At 49.1% G+C, this 21,672-nt stretch overlaps 1 protein-coding gene across 4 annotated transcripts in view; it reads left to right on the top strand.

Moving 5' to 3' along the window:
* The window catches only part of ZNF618 (zinc finger protein 618), a gene marked incomplete at both ends in the record, with an annotated part of 175,589 nt that overhangs the window by 88,829 nt on the left and 65,088 nt on the right, over positions 1 to 21,672 (top strand). For all 4 annotated transcript variants that reach the window (XM_080708570.1, XM_080708569.1, XM_080708572.1 and 1 more), the window contains one exon: positions 9,622 to 9,665. In XM_080708570.1, the coding sequence (XP_080564696.1) occupies positions 9,622 to 9,665 (44 nt within the window). The remainder of the gene's footprint in view (positions 1 to 9,621; positions 9,666 to 21,672) is intronic.

The raw sequence follows: 21,672 nt of genomic DNA, 5'->3' as shown, positions 1-21,672 counted from the left end.
AGGAACTATTTTGATTTAAAAAAAAACCATGCAGTTGTTCACCCCCTCCCCCTGTTTGCCTGGACTGTTGATCTTGTGATATATTTATAGAGATTGTGGTTGGCTGACCAGGAGTTATTTTGCAATAGGAATTCATAAGATTTGAGCCTGTGTTCCAGACTTTTCCTTTCTTTTAAAATCTTACTCAGAACATCTACTTTGCCCTTTCATAATTATTTCTCTTTCACAACAAAAATAAGCCCTATGCTTTACTCATTTTTTTTTTTTTTTTTTTTTTTACTTTTCTTGTGCATTTATTGTTTCTGGACTTCTCTCTTCTTTGATGTCTTTTTTTTTTTCACTTCAAATTTTAGAAGGCCACAGCTCCTTTATGTAGGAATGTTTTTGCAAATGAGAATGTGATGACCTGTAAAAGGGTTCTTTGAGGGTCAGGAGATCTCCATTTCTTCCTCTGTACAAGAAAGATGTTGGACCAGGGGGCATCTGTACTGCTGTCCCCAGCATTATCACGCTCAGGCAGGCATCAGTAGCCGATCCCAGCACAGCTGAGCTCTGATGTCGCCCCACATCCTTCTGGACACATTGTCCCAGGCACCTACCACTACTTGATTAGAATTAACACTGAAATGAAATCTGTTTGCTATTCTTGGACCGGATGAGTATTTAGACTCCCTCCCTACCACTGTTCTCTGAGTATTGGCAGTACAATAATTCCTTTACATGCTAAGCCAGTCGACCAGACTTTACAAAGCTCTGCCTATATGCACCCAGCCCAGCCTGGGTGCTGTGGAGTCACAAAGGAGCTGAACACAAACAGACCCTCAGGAACCTGTGGAGGTTCAGAACCACCAGCAGTGAGGCTGGAGAGGGGCAGTGTCCAGGCCTTGCTTAGGCCTGGCCTTGGTGCTCTAGGACCAGGTTGTCCCCATGGTCCCCGAGTCAGAGTAGAATGATCTGGGCTGGTAGTGAGACAGTAGAAACAAAGACAGGGGCACCAGTTAGCAAGCTGCAGAACTAGGAGGGGCCTAGGAGCCTGTGTGACCCAAATACTCCAGTTCTAGGGAAACTGAGGGCAAAAGGGGAGTGCCCCAGATTTTAAGTGATCGTTTTATACCTAACATGCACTAATAAGAAATCACTTACTAACAGATAATTATTTATACAGGTAATACTTCTATATTACTTTGTGTAGGGCAGACACTGTTCATATATATGTATAAATACTAATATATAATATGTATTATATATAATATTTTATATATTTATTAGTCATTTTAGTTCTCAGTTATCTTGTAAGGTCAGCATTATTATTGCCCTATCTGACAGATGCGGACTCTGAGTCATAGAGGTAAGTGACTTGCCCAGTGTCACATAGCTTGTGAGTGGCGGAGTCAGGGTTTGGGCCCAGCCCAGCTGCCTCCAGGTGAATCCTGCCCGAGCTATCAGAAGTTTAAAAAAATGCATCAATTTAGGGGACAAAATGGTAAGCCACCCCTTAGTTAAGTGAGGCATTGTGATGGCTGTCCATGTCATCGGCTCACACCTGGGGTCCCCTTGAAGGTCCAGGTGGGTGGCCTCTTCCCTGCTGCCTCACTCAGCTAAGGGGGTGGCTTACCCCTCTGTCCCCTGATTCTGTGCTCATCTAATTTGGAGTTTCTGGTGCTTTGTATTTAAAATAGATCCCCTCCCTCCCAGGAATCACAAAGTTTTCTGTTTTTTTACCCTCCCTCCCACTTCCTGCTGATCTGAAGTGAATATTTATCACATATTTAATGAGTAATCTGAGTCTTGGCTGGGCAAGACTGTACCAGGACATGGTTTATAGCTGATCTGGTTTTAACTTGCTCCAGGCAGTTTTCCCTGGAGTTTTCTGTAAAATCATAAACCTGGAGAGAGAATTTTTGTGGAATCCAGTCACATGACTTACTCTTTTGTAAATTGAGAGATTAACTGTGTGACTGTAAAGAACTGAGATGCTTTTTTTTTTTTTTTTTAAAGAAAAACAGCATTTACGCACCCAGAGAAGCATGTCCATTCCAAAAGACAGGGACGGGCACTGTCCAAGGTCACCCACCCATCTTGGAGGCAGGGTGGCAGGGTTTGGAAGGTGGGCTCGGAGTCTGGACTGGGCCTTTCCCAGCTGGTCCTCGTGCCCAGCCTACCTCGGAGGCCTCGCCCAGACACCAGGGCTGTTGATACCTTGTTAGGGAAGTTGATGCCATTAAATGAGAGGGTACCTGCTATGCCCTGAGCCAGGTGGCACGCAGGAGGCGCTCAGCAGACAGTGGCCAAGTGTTGCCCTTGCTGAGTCCCCTCATTCTGAATTAATGATGGTCACTGATGCTGTGTGGATGTGAAGCCTGTCCCAAACGTGGGAATGATCAGCTCCCGTCATCCTCACGGCAACCCCAGGACAGGGGCACTAGGACCCCCTCCCCATATTACAGAGGAAGGGACTGAAACACTGCCAGGTCATGGCTTGCCCCAGGCCCCACCGATGTGCTGGACTGCCTTCCAGAGATGGCTTTCTGGGTATCTAGACAGGACCTCCATCCAGTATGAGCCTGTGTAGGCTGCTTGGGCTGGTCCTCTCCTGCAGAATCGAAGCGCTTGCTCCCAGAAGGCCACAGCTCTGTGATGCGAGTGACCGGGCTTCTCGGCTAGACTAGATGGCGTCCTCTCACTGCCCTGCGCATGGTGGCTGTCCCCCTCACCCAGGCTGTGTGAGCTGAATGTGCATTGAGATGGTATATCCCCCACTTTGAGTGTGAGCTCCCTGATACGCACCCTTTCCAGGGAAGCCCAGCTGGACTCTGCAGTCCCATCGGATCCTCTTGTCAGTGATGCTCAGGGAACACGGCCCTCTCTGCAGATCACGTGTCTCAGGTGGTTATCATAAATGGATAGCGTGAAGTCCTTCTATCATCACTGTCTCTCCGGATCCCCTACAGTTCTTGTGCTGTGTGCCCGTTAAACTATCTTGGTGCCCCGCACATAGTAGGCCTTTATGTAGTAACACACAGAACTGTTTGGATGAGTGAATAAAGAATCATGTACAATTTATCCTAGCGTGGCTCCTCCCAAGGCCCTACTAGAATCCCACCCCAACTGTGAACGCTGTAGGTACGTAATAGAGAACAGCATCCCCCCCACAGAGTTCTGTGTCTTCCCACCCAACAGCTTTTCTCTTGGCCTCCATTTATGCTCAGGTGTGGAACCCAGGGCAATTGGCATTGATCCACCATGTTTAGTTGGGGGGAAAAAACAGAATTAAAGACAATAACCACATGTTAGAAATACACCACTGAGCAAGGCATGCTGGTGCACGCTCATAATCCCAGCATTCGGGAGGCTGAAACCGGAGGATAGCAGTTCATGGACAGCCTCAGCTACTTAGCGAGGCCCTTCACAACTCATTGAGATTCTGTTTCAAAAATAAAAAGACTAACCGGGGCGTGGTGATACATGCTTGTAATCCCAGCATTTGGGAGGCTGAGACAGGGGGATCCAGGTTTGCGGCCAGCCTCAGCTACTTAAGTGTGGCCCTTTGCAACTCAGTGAGACCCTGTTTTGAAATTTGAAAAGCCATTTGTGTAGAGGCAATGGCTGTGGACCTCTGGCCAGCATGTGACCTTGGGGGAGTCACTTGACCTGCTGCGTGCTGGGTTAAGAGTTAAGCTGCAGGGTTCTGGGGAGGCTCCCTGTGGCCTAATGATGGTGCAGTGCTGTGCCAGTGGCTAATGGTCTTCTGTACCATTAGCCACTTCTGTCCCAGAGGGATGCACACACTTTTTTTTTTTTTGTACTGGGGACAGAACCCCAGGGCTTTTCTACCTCTGGGCTATACTCTCAGATCTATTTTATACTTTATTTGGAAACAGGGTCTCACTAAGTCGCTGAGAGCCTCACTAAGTAGCTGAGGCTGGCTTCGAACCTGTGCAATCCTCCTGCCTCAGCCTCCCAAGCGCTGGGATTACAAGCATGCGCCACCACGCCCGGCCGCACTTTCACTTACCTTGCTGCTCTTGCCGAGGTTATTTGGAATCTTCTTTGGCTCTTTCTCTCATATTCATATCCAGTTCATCAGCAAATCCTGTGGGTTCCGTCTTCCTTACCTAACCCTTCACTTCTATGACCCCAGCCCGGGCCAGCCTCCATCGTCCCTTGCCTAGCCTGCAGTGGCCCCACCAGCCTCCTCTGTCCCCCTGGCCTGGTGGTCTGATTTCAATACAGCAGCCACAGTGATCTTTCTAAAATGGAAGTCAAATTGTGTCACTTTGCCAGAACCTTCTGGTAGCTCCCTAGAGGGGAAGCCAAGGCTCTGCAGTGGCTTCAAGGCCAGGTGTGAGCTAACTCTTACTTAACTCTACCCCTCATCTTTGCCCTGTGCATCCTTGCTGGCTGGGAGCACACCGCGCTCCTTCACAGCCACCAATCCCTTCCCCAGGGCCCACGCTGCCAGCCCCTCGTCTCCCCACTGTTCATCAGAGTTGCTATCTTGAAAATTGAAATGGGGAGACAGAAAGTCGCATGTTCAACTTGGGGGATGTACTGGCTGTTGGAAACAAGAGATACATAAATAAAACTTGAATGATTTCGGGCCCACTGTCCTCTGTAAATTTTAGGGGACATGGAATCATCCCCTGGGTGGGTGCTGGCGCTCTGGCGGGTCCTCCTTGCAGCCTCAGTGCCTTCGTCAGGCCTCCAGGTTGAGTGCAGTTGGTCACACTCACCACGAAGCCGCACTCTTTTCTGCGAGGTGAGATACCAGTTGGCATTTAAAACAGAATTCTAATATTGGAACCAACAAACGTGTGACATATACATGAAACAAAAACATCATATGCAGTTGGTATTTGTGAATACATATCCTTCACGTGAATTGGTAAAAGGGTCGGCTACAGACTTCAGTTCAAAGAGGGTTTCCCTTCTCTGGGTTTGTCCACACGCACATTTCTCTTCCCCGAGGGTACGGAAAGCCCGGAGAATAACTGATCATTGGAGATTTGATATTGTTTCCCAGGGGATTTGAGACTGTCCACCCAGATCCCAACACAGTGCTTGATTTCGTAGGTTTTCAAGAAATAATCTACTGCACAAGTCAAGGAGGGGTTGATTTTTAAAGATCAATTGATGTTTTTTTTTTTATCCAAGTGGAATTGCCAGTGTAGCTTACCACGCACTTAGGCACCCTCCTTACCATTATTTCCTGAGAAATGATTCCAGCTAATAGAATTAATAAGACTTGCTGAATATGTGCCCTGTGAGGGGCCCTGGGCCCACTGGGATGCTGAAGACATGGCCATGTGTGGGATGTGGTTTTTGCCAGGAGGAGCGGTGCCCAGTCTGGGGGACCATGGGCACTACAGGAATCGTGGCCTCAGTCCCATAGTTGGTGGAAGGCGGTGATGGACGTCTATTAGCTATGTTGGAAGAACAATGAACAGGGACAAATTAAATCTAGTAGGGGGAGGGGACAGTCATCCAGTTCCCCTGAGAGGAAGTGATTTTCAAGTTGCAATGGGGGAAGGGAAAAGCAAGATCCTAATTATAACACCACGGCAGTGCGCCGCACAGGGCCGGTCCTGGGCTTGACTGGCTGAGGCGCCATCTTGGACTTGCCCACTGCAAGATGGTGGCCCCTCCATCGCGGCCCCACCTTTGTGGAGAGGCCTCTGGCTTGGCTCTCTTATCACAGAAAGGCATTTTATTCTTCAAGATCAGGCAGCCAGGGCCCAAGGAGCTGTTTTTCTCCATTGTGCAAGCATGACAAATCATTAATTTTTGATTGATTTGCTTAGAATTATGGGCGCCCCAGCATTCTTTCCGCCGCTGAACAGCTGTATAACAAATGAATATATCAGTGTGCACAAAAGATTGGAGATCTAAGAGAAGCAATTACATTGGCCACCCTCCCCCACCCTTACCCCTTCCCGGGCAATGAAGGGAGGAAATTTTTACCAGAAATTCCTCAAGTGGCTTTAAAAAAAAAAAATGCCTTTTTATAATTGAATTAAATCTTTATCTCTTTATCTTTTGCAGCAGATTTCCAAACACACATCAGTTCCCCAAATACTTGGGTTCTATCCATCCAGGAGGAATCTTTAATAACGAAATTTCAACTTGTGAATTAAAACCAAAATGGAAAAAAGGGGGGGAAAAGGAAATTTCACTCCCCCCCCCTTTTTTTTTGGTTGCTGCTATTCCTTTAAGATTTTGGAACTGTACCAGTGTACTAAATGTGACCTCCATAACTTTTAAATTAAGAATTTATGCTGGCTTGAAATTTATGAAATATTTCAGCATGAAAGAAAGCCTTTTTCCCTCAGGAAAATTGAGCAATAAATCACAGCACTGTGGATTTACTGCCCTAGAGCCAGCGAGAGATAGGATTTTTTTTTTTTTGCTTCATTCTGAAAAAAAAAAAAAATGTAATCATATAAGACAGCTTAGCTGCTGTCCTCCCACTCTCTAGAATTTTTAATTTCAGCTGTTTCTGCTTGGATTTATTTCCAATATTCCTGCTCGGCTTTTCAATTTCCTCAGTTATTAAATTTTAATTCAGTGCATTAGCATTTAAATTAAAAAAGGGTTTATTTTATCGAAATCGTTGGCCAGCCCCCATCCCGTAGCACACGAATTGCCTGTTTCTGCCATTTGCACAAAATGTGAAATGCAGCTAATGTCTTACAACTTACATTTGCACAAATTTAGAAATAAAATTTCTGGTTTTGGAATAATATTTTCTTTCCAAGAAAACCCTTAATAAGAGAATGGAAAAGAACAACTTAACATTCATTTGGGAGGGAAGAGGAGGGTCAAATGGAACCAAAAATAGTCTTGCCCAGGTCCTGTGGAGAAGCCAGGGAACAGGAATGGATGGGCTAGGAAAGGGTGGGCCCGGGTTTGAGGGTGTGGATCCCGACTCCAGCCGTGTAGGAGTGACAGGAGGGTCTCCCGTGGGCCCTCTGCTCTCCATATCTTATTTGCCATCGAGGTCTTTGGTTAAGATTGGGTCAGCTAATGTAGAGCGACAGAGATAGAAGGGAAGGGGGAAGAGGATCTGACTTAGCCTCCGCCCCCCCACTTCAATTTTTTTTTTTTTTTGGCAATACTGGGGATGGAACACAGGAGCCTGCATTCTACCTCCAAGCTGCACTCCCAACCCTATTTTTTATTCTTTATTTTGAAACAGGGTCTCACTGAGTTGCAAAGGGCCTAAGTAGCTGAGGCTGTCTGTGAACCGCAATCCTCCTGTCTCAGCCTCCCGAATGCTAGCATTACAAGCGTGCGCCACCACACCCGGCTTCCCATTTTTACCCATATAGAATGCAGGAAGAAAGGAAAGATCTTGTGTAAGATTCAAAGTGAGCCCCAGACAGAGCAGCCAGGGCAAGAAGCCACGTCCTCCAGGAGGACATCATCCCAAGGCAGACAGTGATGGAATGGAAGTCGCAGCCCTGGATTCCCCCTACCCAAGCGGGCTCTGCTTCCACCTCACTGCGTGAGCTTGGTGGTTCTGCCTTCTGTGTGCAGGGTCATTCCAGCTCATCTGCTGGGGAAGGTCTTGGGGCTGTGGTGGTCCGCTGGACACTCAAGAGATGCCAGCTCGCAGCATGGGGTTCTGGGCGGTCCATGATGGCTCGCAGCTCACTTGCCTGCCATGGAATGTTGTACAAGCCACTGTGTTAGCCTGCGCCTCGTTTTCCCGGACCCAATAGATGGTGGCCTCTGTAACTACGCCTGGGGTTGTTCATGGTGCTGTAACTATTACAGCTGAGCCCACACTAAGAACTTGTATACTCATCACCTGACCTAAGTGATCTTGCTGAAGTCTCATGCCAGCTGCAGTCTAGGCCCTAGGACTAGTGACCTGGTGTTTTGGAGGTAAGGAAGCGGAGGCCTTGGAGTATCCATGACTCGATGAAGGTGGATCACACAGCTAGAAAACAACTAGCCTGGGACTAGAACTCAGACTCCAAGCCTGGTGCTCCCAAAATTAAGTTGAAGCTGAGACTGAGGTCAAATGACACTGGGTAAAGGTGAGTCTGTGTTTTAGGTGGGAAGTTGCTGGTTTCTGATCGTTTTGGCCTTAGGGGAATGGTAGCGTCAGAATTCAATCGAATTCAAACTGAAGGGATCAGGTAGATGTATTTGTGAGGACACAGACAAAGCCACCCTGCTGTCATGAGGATCTCTATTCTGAACAGTGCTGCTCACGCCATGGGCTTCTCCTGGAGCAGCCACGAGGCTGCGCTGTCATGGTGGTGGGCTGAACTCATCCAGGCCCCAGGCCAGGTTGCCCTGTGCTGTGATTCTGACACATGCTGTTGGGGATGACACCCCTGTATCCATTGGACGCCCCCCCCACCCCGTGAGATGTAAATGAGACAAGGCATATGCTAGTGCAGGGTGGGAAGTTATCTCGTGGGTGTGTGGATACCCACCAGGGCCAGGCAGGAGCAATGTAAGACAAGAGGGAGGGGCGGAGACTGTGGAGAAACAGGTGTGTCAGCTCTAGCTGCCTGTCACCTCTGTAAGATTGGGTGTTGCTAGATTATCCGTATTTTAAGAAAAGTAGGAAATTTAACCTTTGTCTGGTGAAATCCCTTTATTTTTTATATGCTGCTGGTTTGTTCGAGTCAAAGTCTTCCATCTGTTTTTGCCAGTTTGCAACTTTCTAAGCTTTTATCAGAAAGGTTTTTACTTTAGATCCTCAGTCCTTCATCTGCAGTCCTGAAATTTGAAAAGCTTGGAAACAAAAGGATTACACTAAGGAGCCCCAGAGCTTGACCTGAAGGGAGATGAGCCTACTTATGGTCGCCAGTCATTTCTCCCACATGGGGGTTTGCCTTGAACTGTTCGCACATGCTCAGAGGCACTAGAGAATGCACCAAGTTCCAGCCAGCGGTGGTGGAGGACCTGGGCATCCTTCCATCTGCAGCCCCCTTTGGCCTCTGCATCAAGGTTCTCTTGAGCACTGGCCTGAGTCAGGACCCCAGCATTTGTCATTTGGTTCTCATGAGACTTTGGGCAGCTTCCTCTGCGCCCAGAGCCTTTCTTAGTCTCTCCATCTGAACCAGAATTTTATGATTTTTGAAAATTTCATTTGGTCAGCCTTGTCTTTCCACACCCCCCCCCCCGCCCCCAAATAAAAGAGATTAGGAACCGGCACTCTCTTGCCTTCCCCCCCTGCTCATAGGGTTGGGGGACAGAATATTTTATCATAATAGGATTTTCCCCCTCCGGTTGGTAGGAATAAATCTGCAGCTACTGTTTTATTGGAAATCCCAGCTGAAAATAAAAATGGTGCAATTCAATCTCAGATTTAACTGGTTACTTACTTTTCACCGGGTCCCCAGGGCTGTGCGGTTTCTGGGTTTGTGTTGGCAGTGGGTGCTCAGCAGATTTAAAGAAACAAGCAAATGGGGGTGGCAGGAGGTGTCCTGACCCCCCCCCCTACCAATGGGGTCACCTCTCCGGCCTGGAGGAATGGGCTGGAGGCTGGTGGCCTGCTGGTCCCTGTCTGGAGGCCGGTCTTCAGCCGGACCGCAGTGGGCTCAGTGGGTGAAAGGTGTCTTCCTCCTTGGCTCATGTAGATGTTTTGGGTTTCTTTTGCAGGCTGACGGAGCCAGTGCAGCTGGAAGGAAAAGCACTGCAAGCAGGTACGTGTCCCCAAGCCCCACCCTCCTCCCTGTCCTCGTGACTGACAGCCACCACTGTCTGGCCCTTGCCTTTCACCTGAGAGGACAGATAGTCCAGACCAGCTCTCTTGGCTGAGACATGTCCACACTTACCTGGAGGAGGTGAGGCTGTGGGCAGCATTTCCTATGTGCCTTTGATGGGCATCTGTGACCAGGATCCAAGAACGACTCATTCCTGGACTGGCCATTGGTGGTCCCAGTCGGGGCGAGCTTAGGGATGAGGCGTAGACGAGGAGCTCAGCCTCCGCAGTGAAGTCTAGCGGCAGCCTCTCCCATCCCTGCGTGGGATTCCTGTACCTTTGCTCATCTTCCTGCACCAGTCACACTCTAAAGCAGGGCAGTAGGGTATTCTGATGGGCCCGAAGAGAGTCCATCCTCACCCTGAAGCTGGAAGGAAATGGGAGAGGGGTGGTCCCCAAATGAGAGCTGGGAGAAAGAGATAGCTGTGGATGTCCCCACAGGTGGCACACGCAGGTGCTTGGTCAGTGTTGGCACGATGCTGCTGCTCTTCCACCGCATGGAGCAGAGCTGGAGTGACCGTCTGACTTTCATTTGGGGCGTAGGAGACAGGAAGAAGGCAGAAGACAGACAGGAGCGGTGGCTCCCTAGCACATACATAGAATCTGGAAGGGGCTGTAGGATCACTGGCTAGACCTGAGGGTCAGACTGTGAATGCCAAGTAGAAGCATTTGCCCTTTAGCCCACAGAACACTGCTTCTTTAAAATGTTAATAGATTGGGGGAGGCGGTGGGGGGGAGTGGGAATAAGAGAGTTCTTTCTAGGGCCAAATAAATTCAGAGGACAGTGGGTTAAACAAAGTCAAACAGGTTTCTTTGCAGTGGGATTTTTCTGTGCCTTTAACATGCTGATGTGCATTCATGGGAGCACCCAAGAGAGAGGGGAATGTTGTGTGTCTCAGGCTTCCTTAACCGAGGGACCCTTTTATTGAGAGTCACCCTCCTGAGCGGGTGCTCCTGGGAGCACACATCCACGGAGAGTGTTGAGGTTCTTTGAGCAGAAGAGGAATGTGTTTGGCTTTGTGTTACAGAAAGATCACTCATGGCAGCCTCTTTATTGGGGTGGATTGGAGACCAGGACACCAGGCAGGAGGTCTTTGTCATCCATGAGACCCAGCATGGCTTGGCAGATATTTTATGCTTTTCCAGCCATCTGGTCTCTTGACGGTTCCTCTACTCTGCCAGTGCAATGGCAAAGCCGCCGTAGATCACACAGACATATGTACATAATGGATGTCGTCTGCTGACCCTGGCCTGGGCTGGCCCCGCCTGGGAGCTTTGGCCTGGAGCACTCTTGTCTCTTTCTTCCATGCTTAGCGCCCTTTATCGTTCTGGCCACGGTTCAGTCCTCCCCACATGGAAGCTTCCCCGGCCTCCTCATCCAAGGTACCTGCCACCTCAGCCCTCCCTCCTAGCCTGCACGCACGCTCTCATCCATCTACGCACGTGCCTTCCGCCTTTCTCTCATGGAGCGCCTTTCTGCAGGGCAGGGGCTGTGTCCATCTTGTGCACTGACTTGGGCCTGTCCCAGCAGGCACTTGGGCACTGTTGACCCGGGCACATTGACCAAAGGGGAAGACGTGGGGTTCTGGAGGGCAAAGCCCACACAGGGTGTGACTGCTGGGCTTGGGCCCATGAGCAGAAGGGTGACCTGTGTGGCCAGCAGCTGTCCAGCGTCCTGCTCCCTGAGGCCTTTGGAGCGGGGACAGTCCTTGGACTAGCTGGAGGTGTCTGAGGGCACTTCTTGGATCAGAAGGTCAGGACAGGGTGCCTTGGAATCTGTCTGCTCCACCTGCTCATTGTGTACGTGGAAAGACTGGGGCCTTTAGGGGGAGAGGCCCAACTTGGGGTCGTAAGGAGAGTGAGCGGGGTGTCAGTCCTTGAACCTGCCAGGGCCGGGGTTTCCCCGCTTGGCCGTGCTGTGCCAAGCGAGGGTCTGGCCAGCGGCTGCGCCTTCTTCCCATATTTATTGTGTACGTGCCATGGTGGGCCAGTGCCGTGTGCATGGATTCAGGCGGATCGTATATTAATGTATTCGCCTACCTGACATGTATGAATGTCTTCTGGTGGCAGGCACAATTCAAAGTACTGGGGCCACAGCAGTGAACCAAGAGATGAAGAGATGCTCCACACATCCGTATGGGGTGTGGTCCTGGTCCCTGCTCCATAGTGCATGAGTGTCTTCCACACCAGGGGCTCTGCCCGGTGTAGCCAGAGGACAGCAGGTGCATCTTCCTAGAGTGGTAGTGACAGCTGTGGGTTGAATACTACAGCCCAAGGCTGCAGTCACAGGGGGAAGAGTGCGGAGATTGATTAGAGATGCCTGCCCAGTCAGGGGAGAGGGAGGCTGGCGTGTGTGCCACCTCCTTTCTCTCTACTAGCCTGAGCTCTCCACCACCTATGCTCAGTGACTGAGCCTGTGGGATTACCTTGGCACTATAATATACAACTGGAAGGGCCAGCCTAGACCTTTGGGTCAGGTGTGACTTTAGATATGAAGAGAAAATTCCAATTAATAATGGCTGGTGTTCGGTCAGCACGTCCATGTCAGGCTTAGAGCTAAGGCATTTATTATGTGTCCATTTATTAATCATCTGGAATCTTCCTAACCACCCAGTGAAGATGGTGCTGGTGTTATTGGCACTTTATAGATGAGGAGGCCAAGGCACAGAGAGATTGTCAGGCCTCGGGCCACCCAGCTGGAATAGAAACAGCTGCTTGCGGTCTGACTTTTTTTTTTTTTTTTTTTTTTTGGCGGGTCTGGGTATGAAACCCAGGGGCATTTGACCTCTGAGCTACACCCCCTTGCCCTATTTTTTATTTTGAAACCGGGTCTCACTAAGTTGCAGAGGGCCTCACTAAGTAGCTGAGGCTGTCCGCGATCCTCCAGTCTCAGCCTCCCAAATGCTGGGATTACAAGCGTGTGCCACACGCCCGGCTGCGTTCTCCTGCTTCTCCTTGTGACGTGATCACTTGGCACCAGTAACGGGAGTCTGTTAGGGGCCTGGGCTCTGGGGGAGTGCCCAGGTGAGCTTTTATTTGTTCTATGATTAGAAGTAGTAGCGGCATTCTTAGAAAGACTGGCGCGGTGGCTGGTTAGTGCCTCGATGTTCTGAGAAGTGAACCATGCCTTTGAGCACCAAGGGAACCTTAGCGGAGGCCTTAGCTAATGGTGACGTTGACCCCGGCCAGGTGGGCTTTAGGTGTGAGGACACTCTGCAGAGCACCAGAACTCATTCAGTCCCTGCGTCCATGGGAAGATAAAGATCTTAAGGTCTCCCAAATTCAGAATGAGGCTCGAGAGCCACAGGCAAGGCCGACCTTGGAGGACCCTGCCCCCTGCTGGGCCCACGCTGCAGTTGCCCAGGCTCTGCTTTCATCCCAGTGCCTGCCTTTCAGCCTGGAACACACAATTTTGTTATTTCTCCAGAGAGCCTCTGGCTAAACCCCAAAACCAACAGCATGGGCTGCTAAGGAATTAATGTTAAATTGAGGGGGACAAGGAGAGGTGGTGTTCCTGATCTTAAGAAACAACCGTATGTGGTGCGGTTTACTTTCCTGTAATCCAACCTGGGTTGGTTTAACAAGACTAGTGATCGGCACTGGGGTAAATGGTGACCCGGTGTGCAGGTTACAACTCACGTAGCCCACAGCAGCAGATCCCTGCTTATTCCAGGGGTGAAAGTCTAAGGGAAAGGCAGTTTTTGTACTTGTGTAAGTGCATTTACAGGCTTGCTAAAAGGAAGAACGATGCCTTTTTTTTTTTTATCAGAGGGTTTCTGAGTAGAAGGACTCTGTAGATAATCCAGTTCAGCTCTCATTTTGGAGATCCAGAAACCAGAGATAGACGAGGCTAAGCGATTATTTCTTCCATGTATGTACCAGTCGCCGAGCAAGTGAACAGGATGCTGTCGATGGGAAGCTGGAGGGAGAAGATGGCAAAGCCAGGCTGCATTCATGTATTTCACAACTATTTATTTGTATATTTGAGTGCCTACTAAGTGCTAGACTCTGCATGTTGGGGATATAGGCGTGAACAAAAGAGACAGAAATCCCTGCTTGAAGATCTGGAGTTCCTATGGGAGAGGGGCAGATAAACAGATACATAAAATATATGCCTGTCAGATGGTAACAAGTGTCGTGGCAGGGTGGAGGGAGCAGAGAGGAAGAGGGGTTACCACTTTAATTTGGGTGGTCAGGAATGGCATCAGTGGAGAAGGACCCTTAAATAAGCACCCAAAGAGATGAGGGACTGAGCCAGGCAGTCACCCTCGGGAAAGTGCATTCCCAGCAGAGAGAACCACAGGTGTAAAAGACCCGGGCTTGAGCGTGTGCACCGCCCTGGAGCAGCAGCGAGACCTGACCTGCATGGCTGCCTGGGCCCTTGGAGACAGTAAGACTTCACATCGTTACTCCGCAGGAGATCAGGGGCCACTGGGAATTTTGAGCAGAGAGGTGGCATGATATGAGTGGGTTTCAGAAGGATCGTGTTAGCTCCCAGGAGGAGAAGCAGCAGCAGGGACAAGATGCTACAAGAGATGCTGCCTCAGGTTCAGGACAGACAGAACCTTAGAATGACTTAGAGGCAAGTCTCTGCAGAAATTCTGAGGACTCCGGATTGGGGGAAGCCTACGTCTCAAAATGCTCAGCCTCTTGCCTGGTCCTGTGATGACCCCAGACTAGGGTAGCCTTACCCCCAAACTCCCCTACTTTTCCTGACCCCCTACACTCCCTGCCTGGTCTGTTAAGCATCCTCCTCCTCTCTAGTCCTGCTCAGGGCCAAGCAGCTTAGCACAGTGATGAAGGCGCAGACTGCGGGGTCCAGGCCCTCGTGCTGCCCACAGCCTGGTGTATGGCCCGGTGTTCACTTTCATCGTCTGCAGAGTGGGGATTGTATTAGTGTCTCCTTCATCGAGTGTCCAGTGGGAATTAAACAGTGATAGTGGATGTACCCTTAGCACAGTGCTGGACTGTGGTAGGTGCTCAGGAAGCTCTTTTATCACCACCATCCTAGGAACTGGTTGGATTCCAGTTCCTAGAAGGGAGTAGCTTTCAGTGGCTGCGGCAGAGCTCTCGCTTGTTGAGGCCCCCAGGATCAGGGCCCTGTATCTCCTCTGCCCTTCCCAGTAGCCTTCCAAGGTCGTAACTGAGATCCTTCTTTTTCAGAGGGAACTGAGGATAGACTTCTCTGAGGTCACTCAATTAATAAAATGGCTTTGGAGCTAACTGAGTTTTATCCTTTAAGCCAAGGTCTTTTTACCAATGGACTATTTAATCATGTGTGTAGCTGCATAATTATTCTTTAAATAGTATCAAATTTTTTGTTTTGCATTTTGGTTTTCAACAATAAAATAAAAGTGGTCCTGAGCAACTTAACTTTTCTTTGCACAGGATTTCATAGTAACACTTGGCCAGTGGTAGTCAACAGGTAGTAGGGTATTAGTAGAAGGAGTGATTTGGAAACTGGGAATATTTCAGGCAGGAGGCCTTTTCGTCTTGACTCCTGGCTTACATTATTATGTTCCTGTTCATGAAGTTTAGATTTGATTTCCAGAAATGGATATTCTCACCAAACTTTGGGCAAAGTTTGTTAACAAAACTCATAAACCTCGGGTTGACTCTGGGGGCTCTTGCAGTTATTCTAAAGGGTCCAGGTACTTTTTTGGAGAGCAAAGCTCACTGTTTAATCGGTTACCATTAAACTTAGACTCTGTAAACAGAGCCAACTCTGGCACATTCACACCCCCCCTTGGGATAGTCACAGAAATGTAAATCACAACACCGGGTGCCGTGGAAACCCAGGAGTCATTTTTGCCAAAGGGCACTTGAGCTTGGGGTGGCCAGGCAAGCGGACATAGGTGGTGTCTCTGGGGAACCCCACCTTGCTGCCAGTCTCCATCCTGGGCTCTGTGAGCAGAGTAAGTTGTGAACCTGGGGTTACCATCCAGAGCGCTCAGAATCTTGCCTTATCCCGGGGAAGCGCGGCCTTGCATGCCACCTGGGAGACAGGACCTCTTGGTTCTTGGGCTCTTCCTGCCAGAGGCCCTGGATCTGAGAAAGCTACGCAAGAACTTCCCAGGACCCGCCGTCTGTCTGGCTCTGCGAAGGGAAGAGAAGGTCGTCACACTCCATGTCGAGTGTGATGGTGAAGGTTGGTACACCCCCACCTACCTTCCAGATCCTGCCTGCCTGCCTCTCCCATAGTGGGCCTGGCACAGAGTCCCTGTCCTCCCTCCAGCTGCTGCCAAGGGGTGACCACGCCTCCTGCTCCTTCCAATCTCATACTAGCTGAAAGTTTCTTTACCTTCGGGCTTTAATTAATGTGTAAAGTACTGTGTTCTGAGAGCTCATCTTTTTCATAGTTTGACCAAACTTTTCACTTCACTGGCAAGTGCTTTGCAGAGATGGGGGATTGAGCCCCTGCTACGTACAGTTGTCCCCTGTATCTACAGGCTTGCATCCAGAGCCCCCCAGGAATACATCCCCCCAAATCTCAGGATGCTCAGGTCTTATCAGAGATGGTACTATTTACATATAAGCTATATGCATTCTTCCATATTCTTTAAACCATCTGTGGATTACTTATAATACCTAATACAGTGTAAGTGCCACATAAAAAGTTGTTATACTGCATTGTTTAGGGAATAATCGCAAGAAAAGAGTCTGTCCCTATTCAATACAGGGATTCCTGTGGATTGCTGTGTGCAGAGCCGGCTGTATGGTGCAGACCTCTGGGTAGCGCCTGCTGGCCTTAGGACTGGGGGGGTGGGTGGAGGGTGGAGGCCAGTTGTCATGGTAAATGGAGGGCACACATTAGGGGGATGTCAGAACTGCCGGCAACATGGACAGGACGGTGGCAGCAGTCCTGTTGGGGAACCTCTTTACTCTGTCATACGTAGGAGGCGGTGGCCAGGGGAGCTAGAAGTCAGAGGAGAGAGAGGGATCCTTGCCAAGCAGCAGCCTCAGTAGGGAACGAGGTTGATGCTCTGTGTATACGTGCCGCGCCCCATGTGTGCAGGTTCTTGGGATGGCTTCACTCTTTCCTCCGGAGCTCCCAGGCCTCTGGGAAACAGGCCGGGTGTCTTTGAAATGTCAGCACAAACTCCTTTTAATAACTGGACCCTGGCCAAATCCACAGGTGCTGTGGCACCCACAAAAGAAGGTCCCAGCTTTTAATGTCCCAGCTTCAGCTGGAGAACACCACCTGACTGAATTTTGAAATTTGTGATTTGATGGAGTTACCCGGGACTCTGCTTTTCCCCGCTTTCAGTTTCAATTAACCAGGGAATTTATTCTTCATATTTAAATCTTAATGTCATCTTTCTGAACTGCAGTATTACCCAGCGTTGTGGCTGACTGACACCATGCATTGAAGAAAATTAAGTGCCTGAGAATTAACTTCAACTAATGATATATTTATGCATTGTAGGTTATTTTGAGTTTCTCGACTTTTAAGAGTTGTTTAATAGGTTAATAGTTTTAATCTATTACTCTAATCTTCTCTACTTTGACTATTTACTAAAATATATCAGTGATACGTGACAGAAATGGAAGTACAGACAATTTGGTATATTGTTAAGTTAAGGTGACGGTGTGAGGATTTGAAATGTGGCTAGCGGTCCCGGCCCATGCTCCGGGTTCTCCTTCTTGGCCCTCCCAGGCTAGGGGTGCAGTTGACCCCTTCCCCCATTAGGATTTCTATCCTTTCCATTAGTAACAGGAGTCTCTCTATTCAGAACATGGGTCTGAGCCCAGCAGCCACTCACGGACACCTCAAGGAGAGCTAGAGGCTAAGAGGGGCACGGAGCCCCAGCACTCCTCCACTGAAGGGGCGGCACCCGTCCTTCCTCCCCTCCCACATTTCCATTGTACTATTTTAGCCTCGAGCCTGAGCCCTGACCTGCCTGGACACTAAGGAGCCATCGGACACAAGGAATACACGCCCCGTCTCTTGGCCTTTATTTTTGCGTGTGTTTGTTCATCGACAGGTGTTTCAGTTTTTTTTTTTTTTGAGAAGAGGAAGCAGAAGTTGTGGTCAGAAGCCCCAGCTTTGGAGTCCAGGACACTTAGTGCAGAATCTCCCTTCTGTTCCTGGAAAACTGAGAGACCATGAGAAAGTCACTCTCTTTCCAGCCCATGCCTTTCTTACCTATAGAATAAAGACATACCCACTACATAAGGCATCGTGCTGAACAACGAGGTGGTGTCTGAGTGGCAGAAGTGGCCCAGCCAGCCTGCCATAGCACCCCTATGTCACAGCACCCGCCATCGCCCTCCTTGCTATTGGCGCACACCGTTTCAGTGTCGCTGCCCAGCCTCACCTCCACCTGTATGGCGATCTATTTTAGTCCGGCCCTTTTCCATTTATATCATTCAGCAGGCCTTAGCGACACCTGCCAGGGCGGGCACAGGGATACAGCGGCAGTACGTTAGCGCACTTGCCACTGAGCCGATGGGAACGTTAGAGGATGGGGGTGTGTGTGTGGAGCAAGGGCTTGACAGAATTGGAGAAGAGCGTTTCCGTTAACCGCTGGCGTGAGATTCAGGTTTGTAGACCGTTAGAGGGGCGGCCGCCCATCTCCTGAGGGCCCGAGTCTATTCTAGTTGATGTTCCTCATGGAGACCCCATCCTCAAGGGAAGCCTCGTCTCATCAGGCTACCCTATCTTGGCATTTCAGAATCTAGGAAGAGCGTGTTAGCATATTAGAAAACCTCCCATCAGAAAGGATAGAGATAAGACTGACTCCCAAGGAGTAAACTTTGCTTATAAAATTGGCTTCTACGGAACACTTTCAGCCCGGGTTTCAGAGGCCATGTGAATGAAACGCCATTCTACTGGGTTCTGAACATTTCCCAGAGTGGGGGCACCACTGGCAACCCTGATGGTGATGAAATGATCACAGAAAAAGCTTGAGAAGGCAGCTTCTGCGGGCGCCAGCGCTGACCACCTGGGTCCACCCCTTGAGTGGGTTCTCCCAGCACTGCTCCAGGGCAGCGAACCAGTGAGAGTCCTCCTGTAGCTTGCCTTCTAATTAGGCGAATGGCTGATGGAGTGGCCAAGGAGATGATGGAGGAGGGTGTCCTGGTGAATACTGAGGAACCATATGTGGGTTTTGAGCCCAAGAGTGACTTGACCTGGCTTGTTCTAACAGCATGGCTCTGGCTGCTGGGTTGAAATATCAATTTGGGGGCTGTGTGCCAAGGGAAGAGATGTAAATTGGTTATGAGATGGTTACAACCAGGCAGGAGAAAGGGGATTGGCAGCCGTGGAGTAGTGAGCATTGGCCAGGTTCTGGATGTGCTTTGTAGGTGGAGTGTGTTAGTAGGATTTGCAAGTGGGTTGTTAGTAGAAGTTAGAAGGGGAAGAATAAAGAATCGTTCCAGAGTCAGGGCGTGTGGAGCCAGGATGAAATTGCTATTATCTAAAGTGGAGGTGACTGCGGCTCTTTGAGTGTGTTGTCTTAGACTGGAGGGTTTGGTGGGAAGAGCACTGGTCATGGAGGCAGAACTGTTGTCCTGTCTTGGGGGAAGGGTGTAGCAGCTACAGGTTTGGGACCTGTTCAATTTGAAGTGCCTGTTAGGCATCTGGGTGCAGTGTCAAGCACGTGATTGGTTGTGCAGGTTTGGAATTGAGGATGAGGGGAGCGGCAGGAGCTAGAATTTGAGATTCATCATCATATAATTTAATATTTAAAAGTATGAGCTTAGCCGGGCGTGGTGGCGCACACTTGTAGTCCCTGCTCTTGGGAGGCTGAGACAGGAGGATCGCACAGGTCGAAGCCAGCCTCAGCTACTTAGTGAGGCTCTCAGCAACTTAGTGAGACCCTGTTTCCAAATAAAATATTTTAAAAAAGGTCTGGGAGTATAGCCCCGAGGTAGAAAACCTCTGGGTTCCACCCCCCAGTACCACCAAAAAAATTAAATAAATAAATAAATAAAAGTATGAGCTTTCATGAGATCACTAAGGGGATGATAGAGTTAAACATTAGAAGTTCTTGAACAGAACCTTGGAGCACATCAGCATTTCTGGGTCAGAAGGTGATGAGGATTCAGCCAGAGACAGGAGTGGCCTGAAGGTGGGAGGCCCTCAGGTAAGCACAGAGCAGAGCGAGAGAAGAATCAAGAGACAGGGTCCTGTCAAAGCCTGCGGTTAGAGGTCGCATCGGATGGAGACTGGGAAGGGACCACCAGCATTGTGCTGGTGCTGGTGCTGGTGCTGGTGGACCTCGCAGCTCCGAGGCCACAGTCTCATTAGACTTAAAGAAGTATTGCCAAGGAGACAGCCCACCAACATCTGCAAACAGATAGCAGCTGTCTGTGCTCAGATACTCGGTGGGTGGTGGGTGGTAGGGTACTGAAGCACTCGGTCCAAGGTCAGCCTCTGCAGCAGGGTATACACAGCCCATGAAGTCATGGTGGGATGTGCAGTGATTCAGTTTACATCCCAGCATCCTTGCATTGGTGGAGAATGTGTTTAAGCTCCAAGCATTATTTACATACTGCAATGAAAGGTTTCTCTCCACTCAACACTGTTTCAGGTGGATGAGGTACCAGACACTCATTAAAGGAAGTGGAGTGGTCTTCAGGCTGAATCTGGGGGTTTAGATGGACACCACTTCCAGTCTGTGTAAAGAGACACAATTTGCTGGGTAAAGGTCTGGCCTCCACAAGGGCTTTAGACAAATCTCAGGTTCCAGCTCACTCATTGTCCAGATAGGAAGACTGAGGAGCCTAGCATGGTGGCTCGTGGCTGTTTTCCGAGCTACTTGGAATTCTGAGACTGGAGGATCACTTGAGCCTAGGAATTTGAGGTCAGCAACATAGTGAGCCCCTGACTCGAGTGAAAAAAAAAATTATAAAACTGAGTCTCAGGGAGAACAGCCTGGCAGATCAGCAGCAGAAACAGGACTGAAGTCCAGGTTGCTGAGAACTCTTCATATTTACTGTGTAAAGAATTCCAAGAGTCAGCACTTTTTGGTAGAACAATGTAGAAAATTTCCCTAGAAACAACATTTGTGTGACTCTCGGGTATCTGCAGTCATCTGGGACTCTTCCTCTGCGTGCTTGGAAGTGGCACGTCTCTGAGCCTCAAATCCACTGGTAACTTGGTTGCATTCTTTTGGTCTGTAGCATTCAGTGGTAATAGCACCAGGCTAGGAGCCAGAAGAATTGTTTCTCAGACACGCTCATCCTTGAAAGTCGTATGACCTTGGGCATGCCTTAATTCACCCCTGTGCGTTGAGTCTGTGCTGAGTACCAGGCCCTGTGCTAGGGCTGGGGATGTGGAACAAACAAAACAGATGTGGGCCTTGTTCTGTGCTTTGGTTTGGCCATCTGGCCATAAGGCTCTTGTGAATGCTGGGTGTTGATGGGGTGGATATTTGCACTTGACTGGCCAGGCAAGACACAGGAAAAGAGATGTGTTTTTAAAACCTCCCCTGGCAGAGTCTTGAAGTACACTGAACTGGCCAGACACAATAGTGGGGATGAATTAGTGAATGAAAGCTGAGGGTAGCTACAGAGGAAAGTAGTTTATAAGCTTTACTGTTCTGGAGTCATTTCTTCAAGTTTAGTCTTATATAATCTATTCATTTTTTTTGTGGCTGCTCTAAGAAGTTACAGTGGTCCCCCTTGTCCACAGGATCACTTTCTGAACTATGGTCCAAAAATATCAAGTGGAAAATTTCAGAAATAAGCATGCATAAGTTAAATTACTTGCCATTCCGAGTGGTATGATAAACTCTCTCCATTCTACTCAGGACACTAATCATACTTTTGTCCAGAGTATCTACACTGTATGTGCTACCTACTCGTTAGTAACCATCTAGGCTGTTGAAGCAACTCTTTGACTAGTATCGTAGTGCTTGTTTTCAAGTAATTATTTTTTTTCCATAATGACCCCAAAACACAAAGTACTGACACAAAGGAGACACTTGAACTTAAAATATGGA

Source organism: Muscardinus avellanarius, assembly GCF_963383645.1.
Source record: "Muscardinus avellanarius genome assembly, chromosome: 13".
NCBI classification, from domain to species: domain Eukaryota; kingdom Metazoa; phylum Chordata; class Mammalia; order Rodentia; family Gliridae; genus Muscardinus; species Muscardinus avellanarius.
This window is presented reverse-complemented; position numbering and strand designations above follow the sequence as displayed.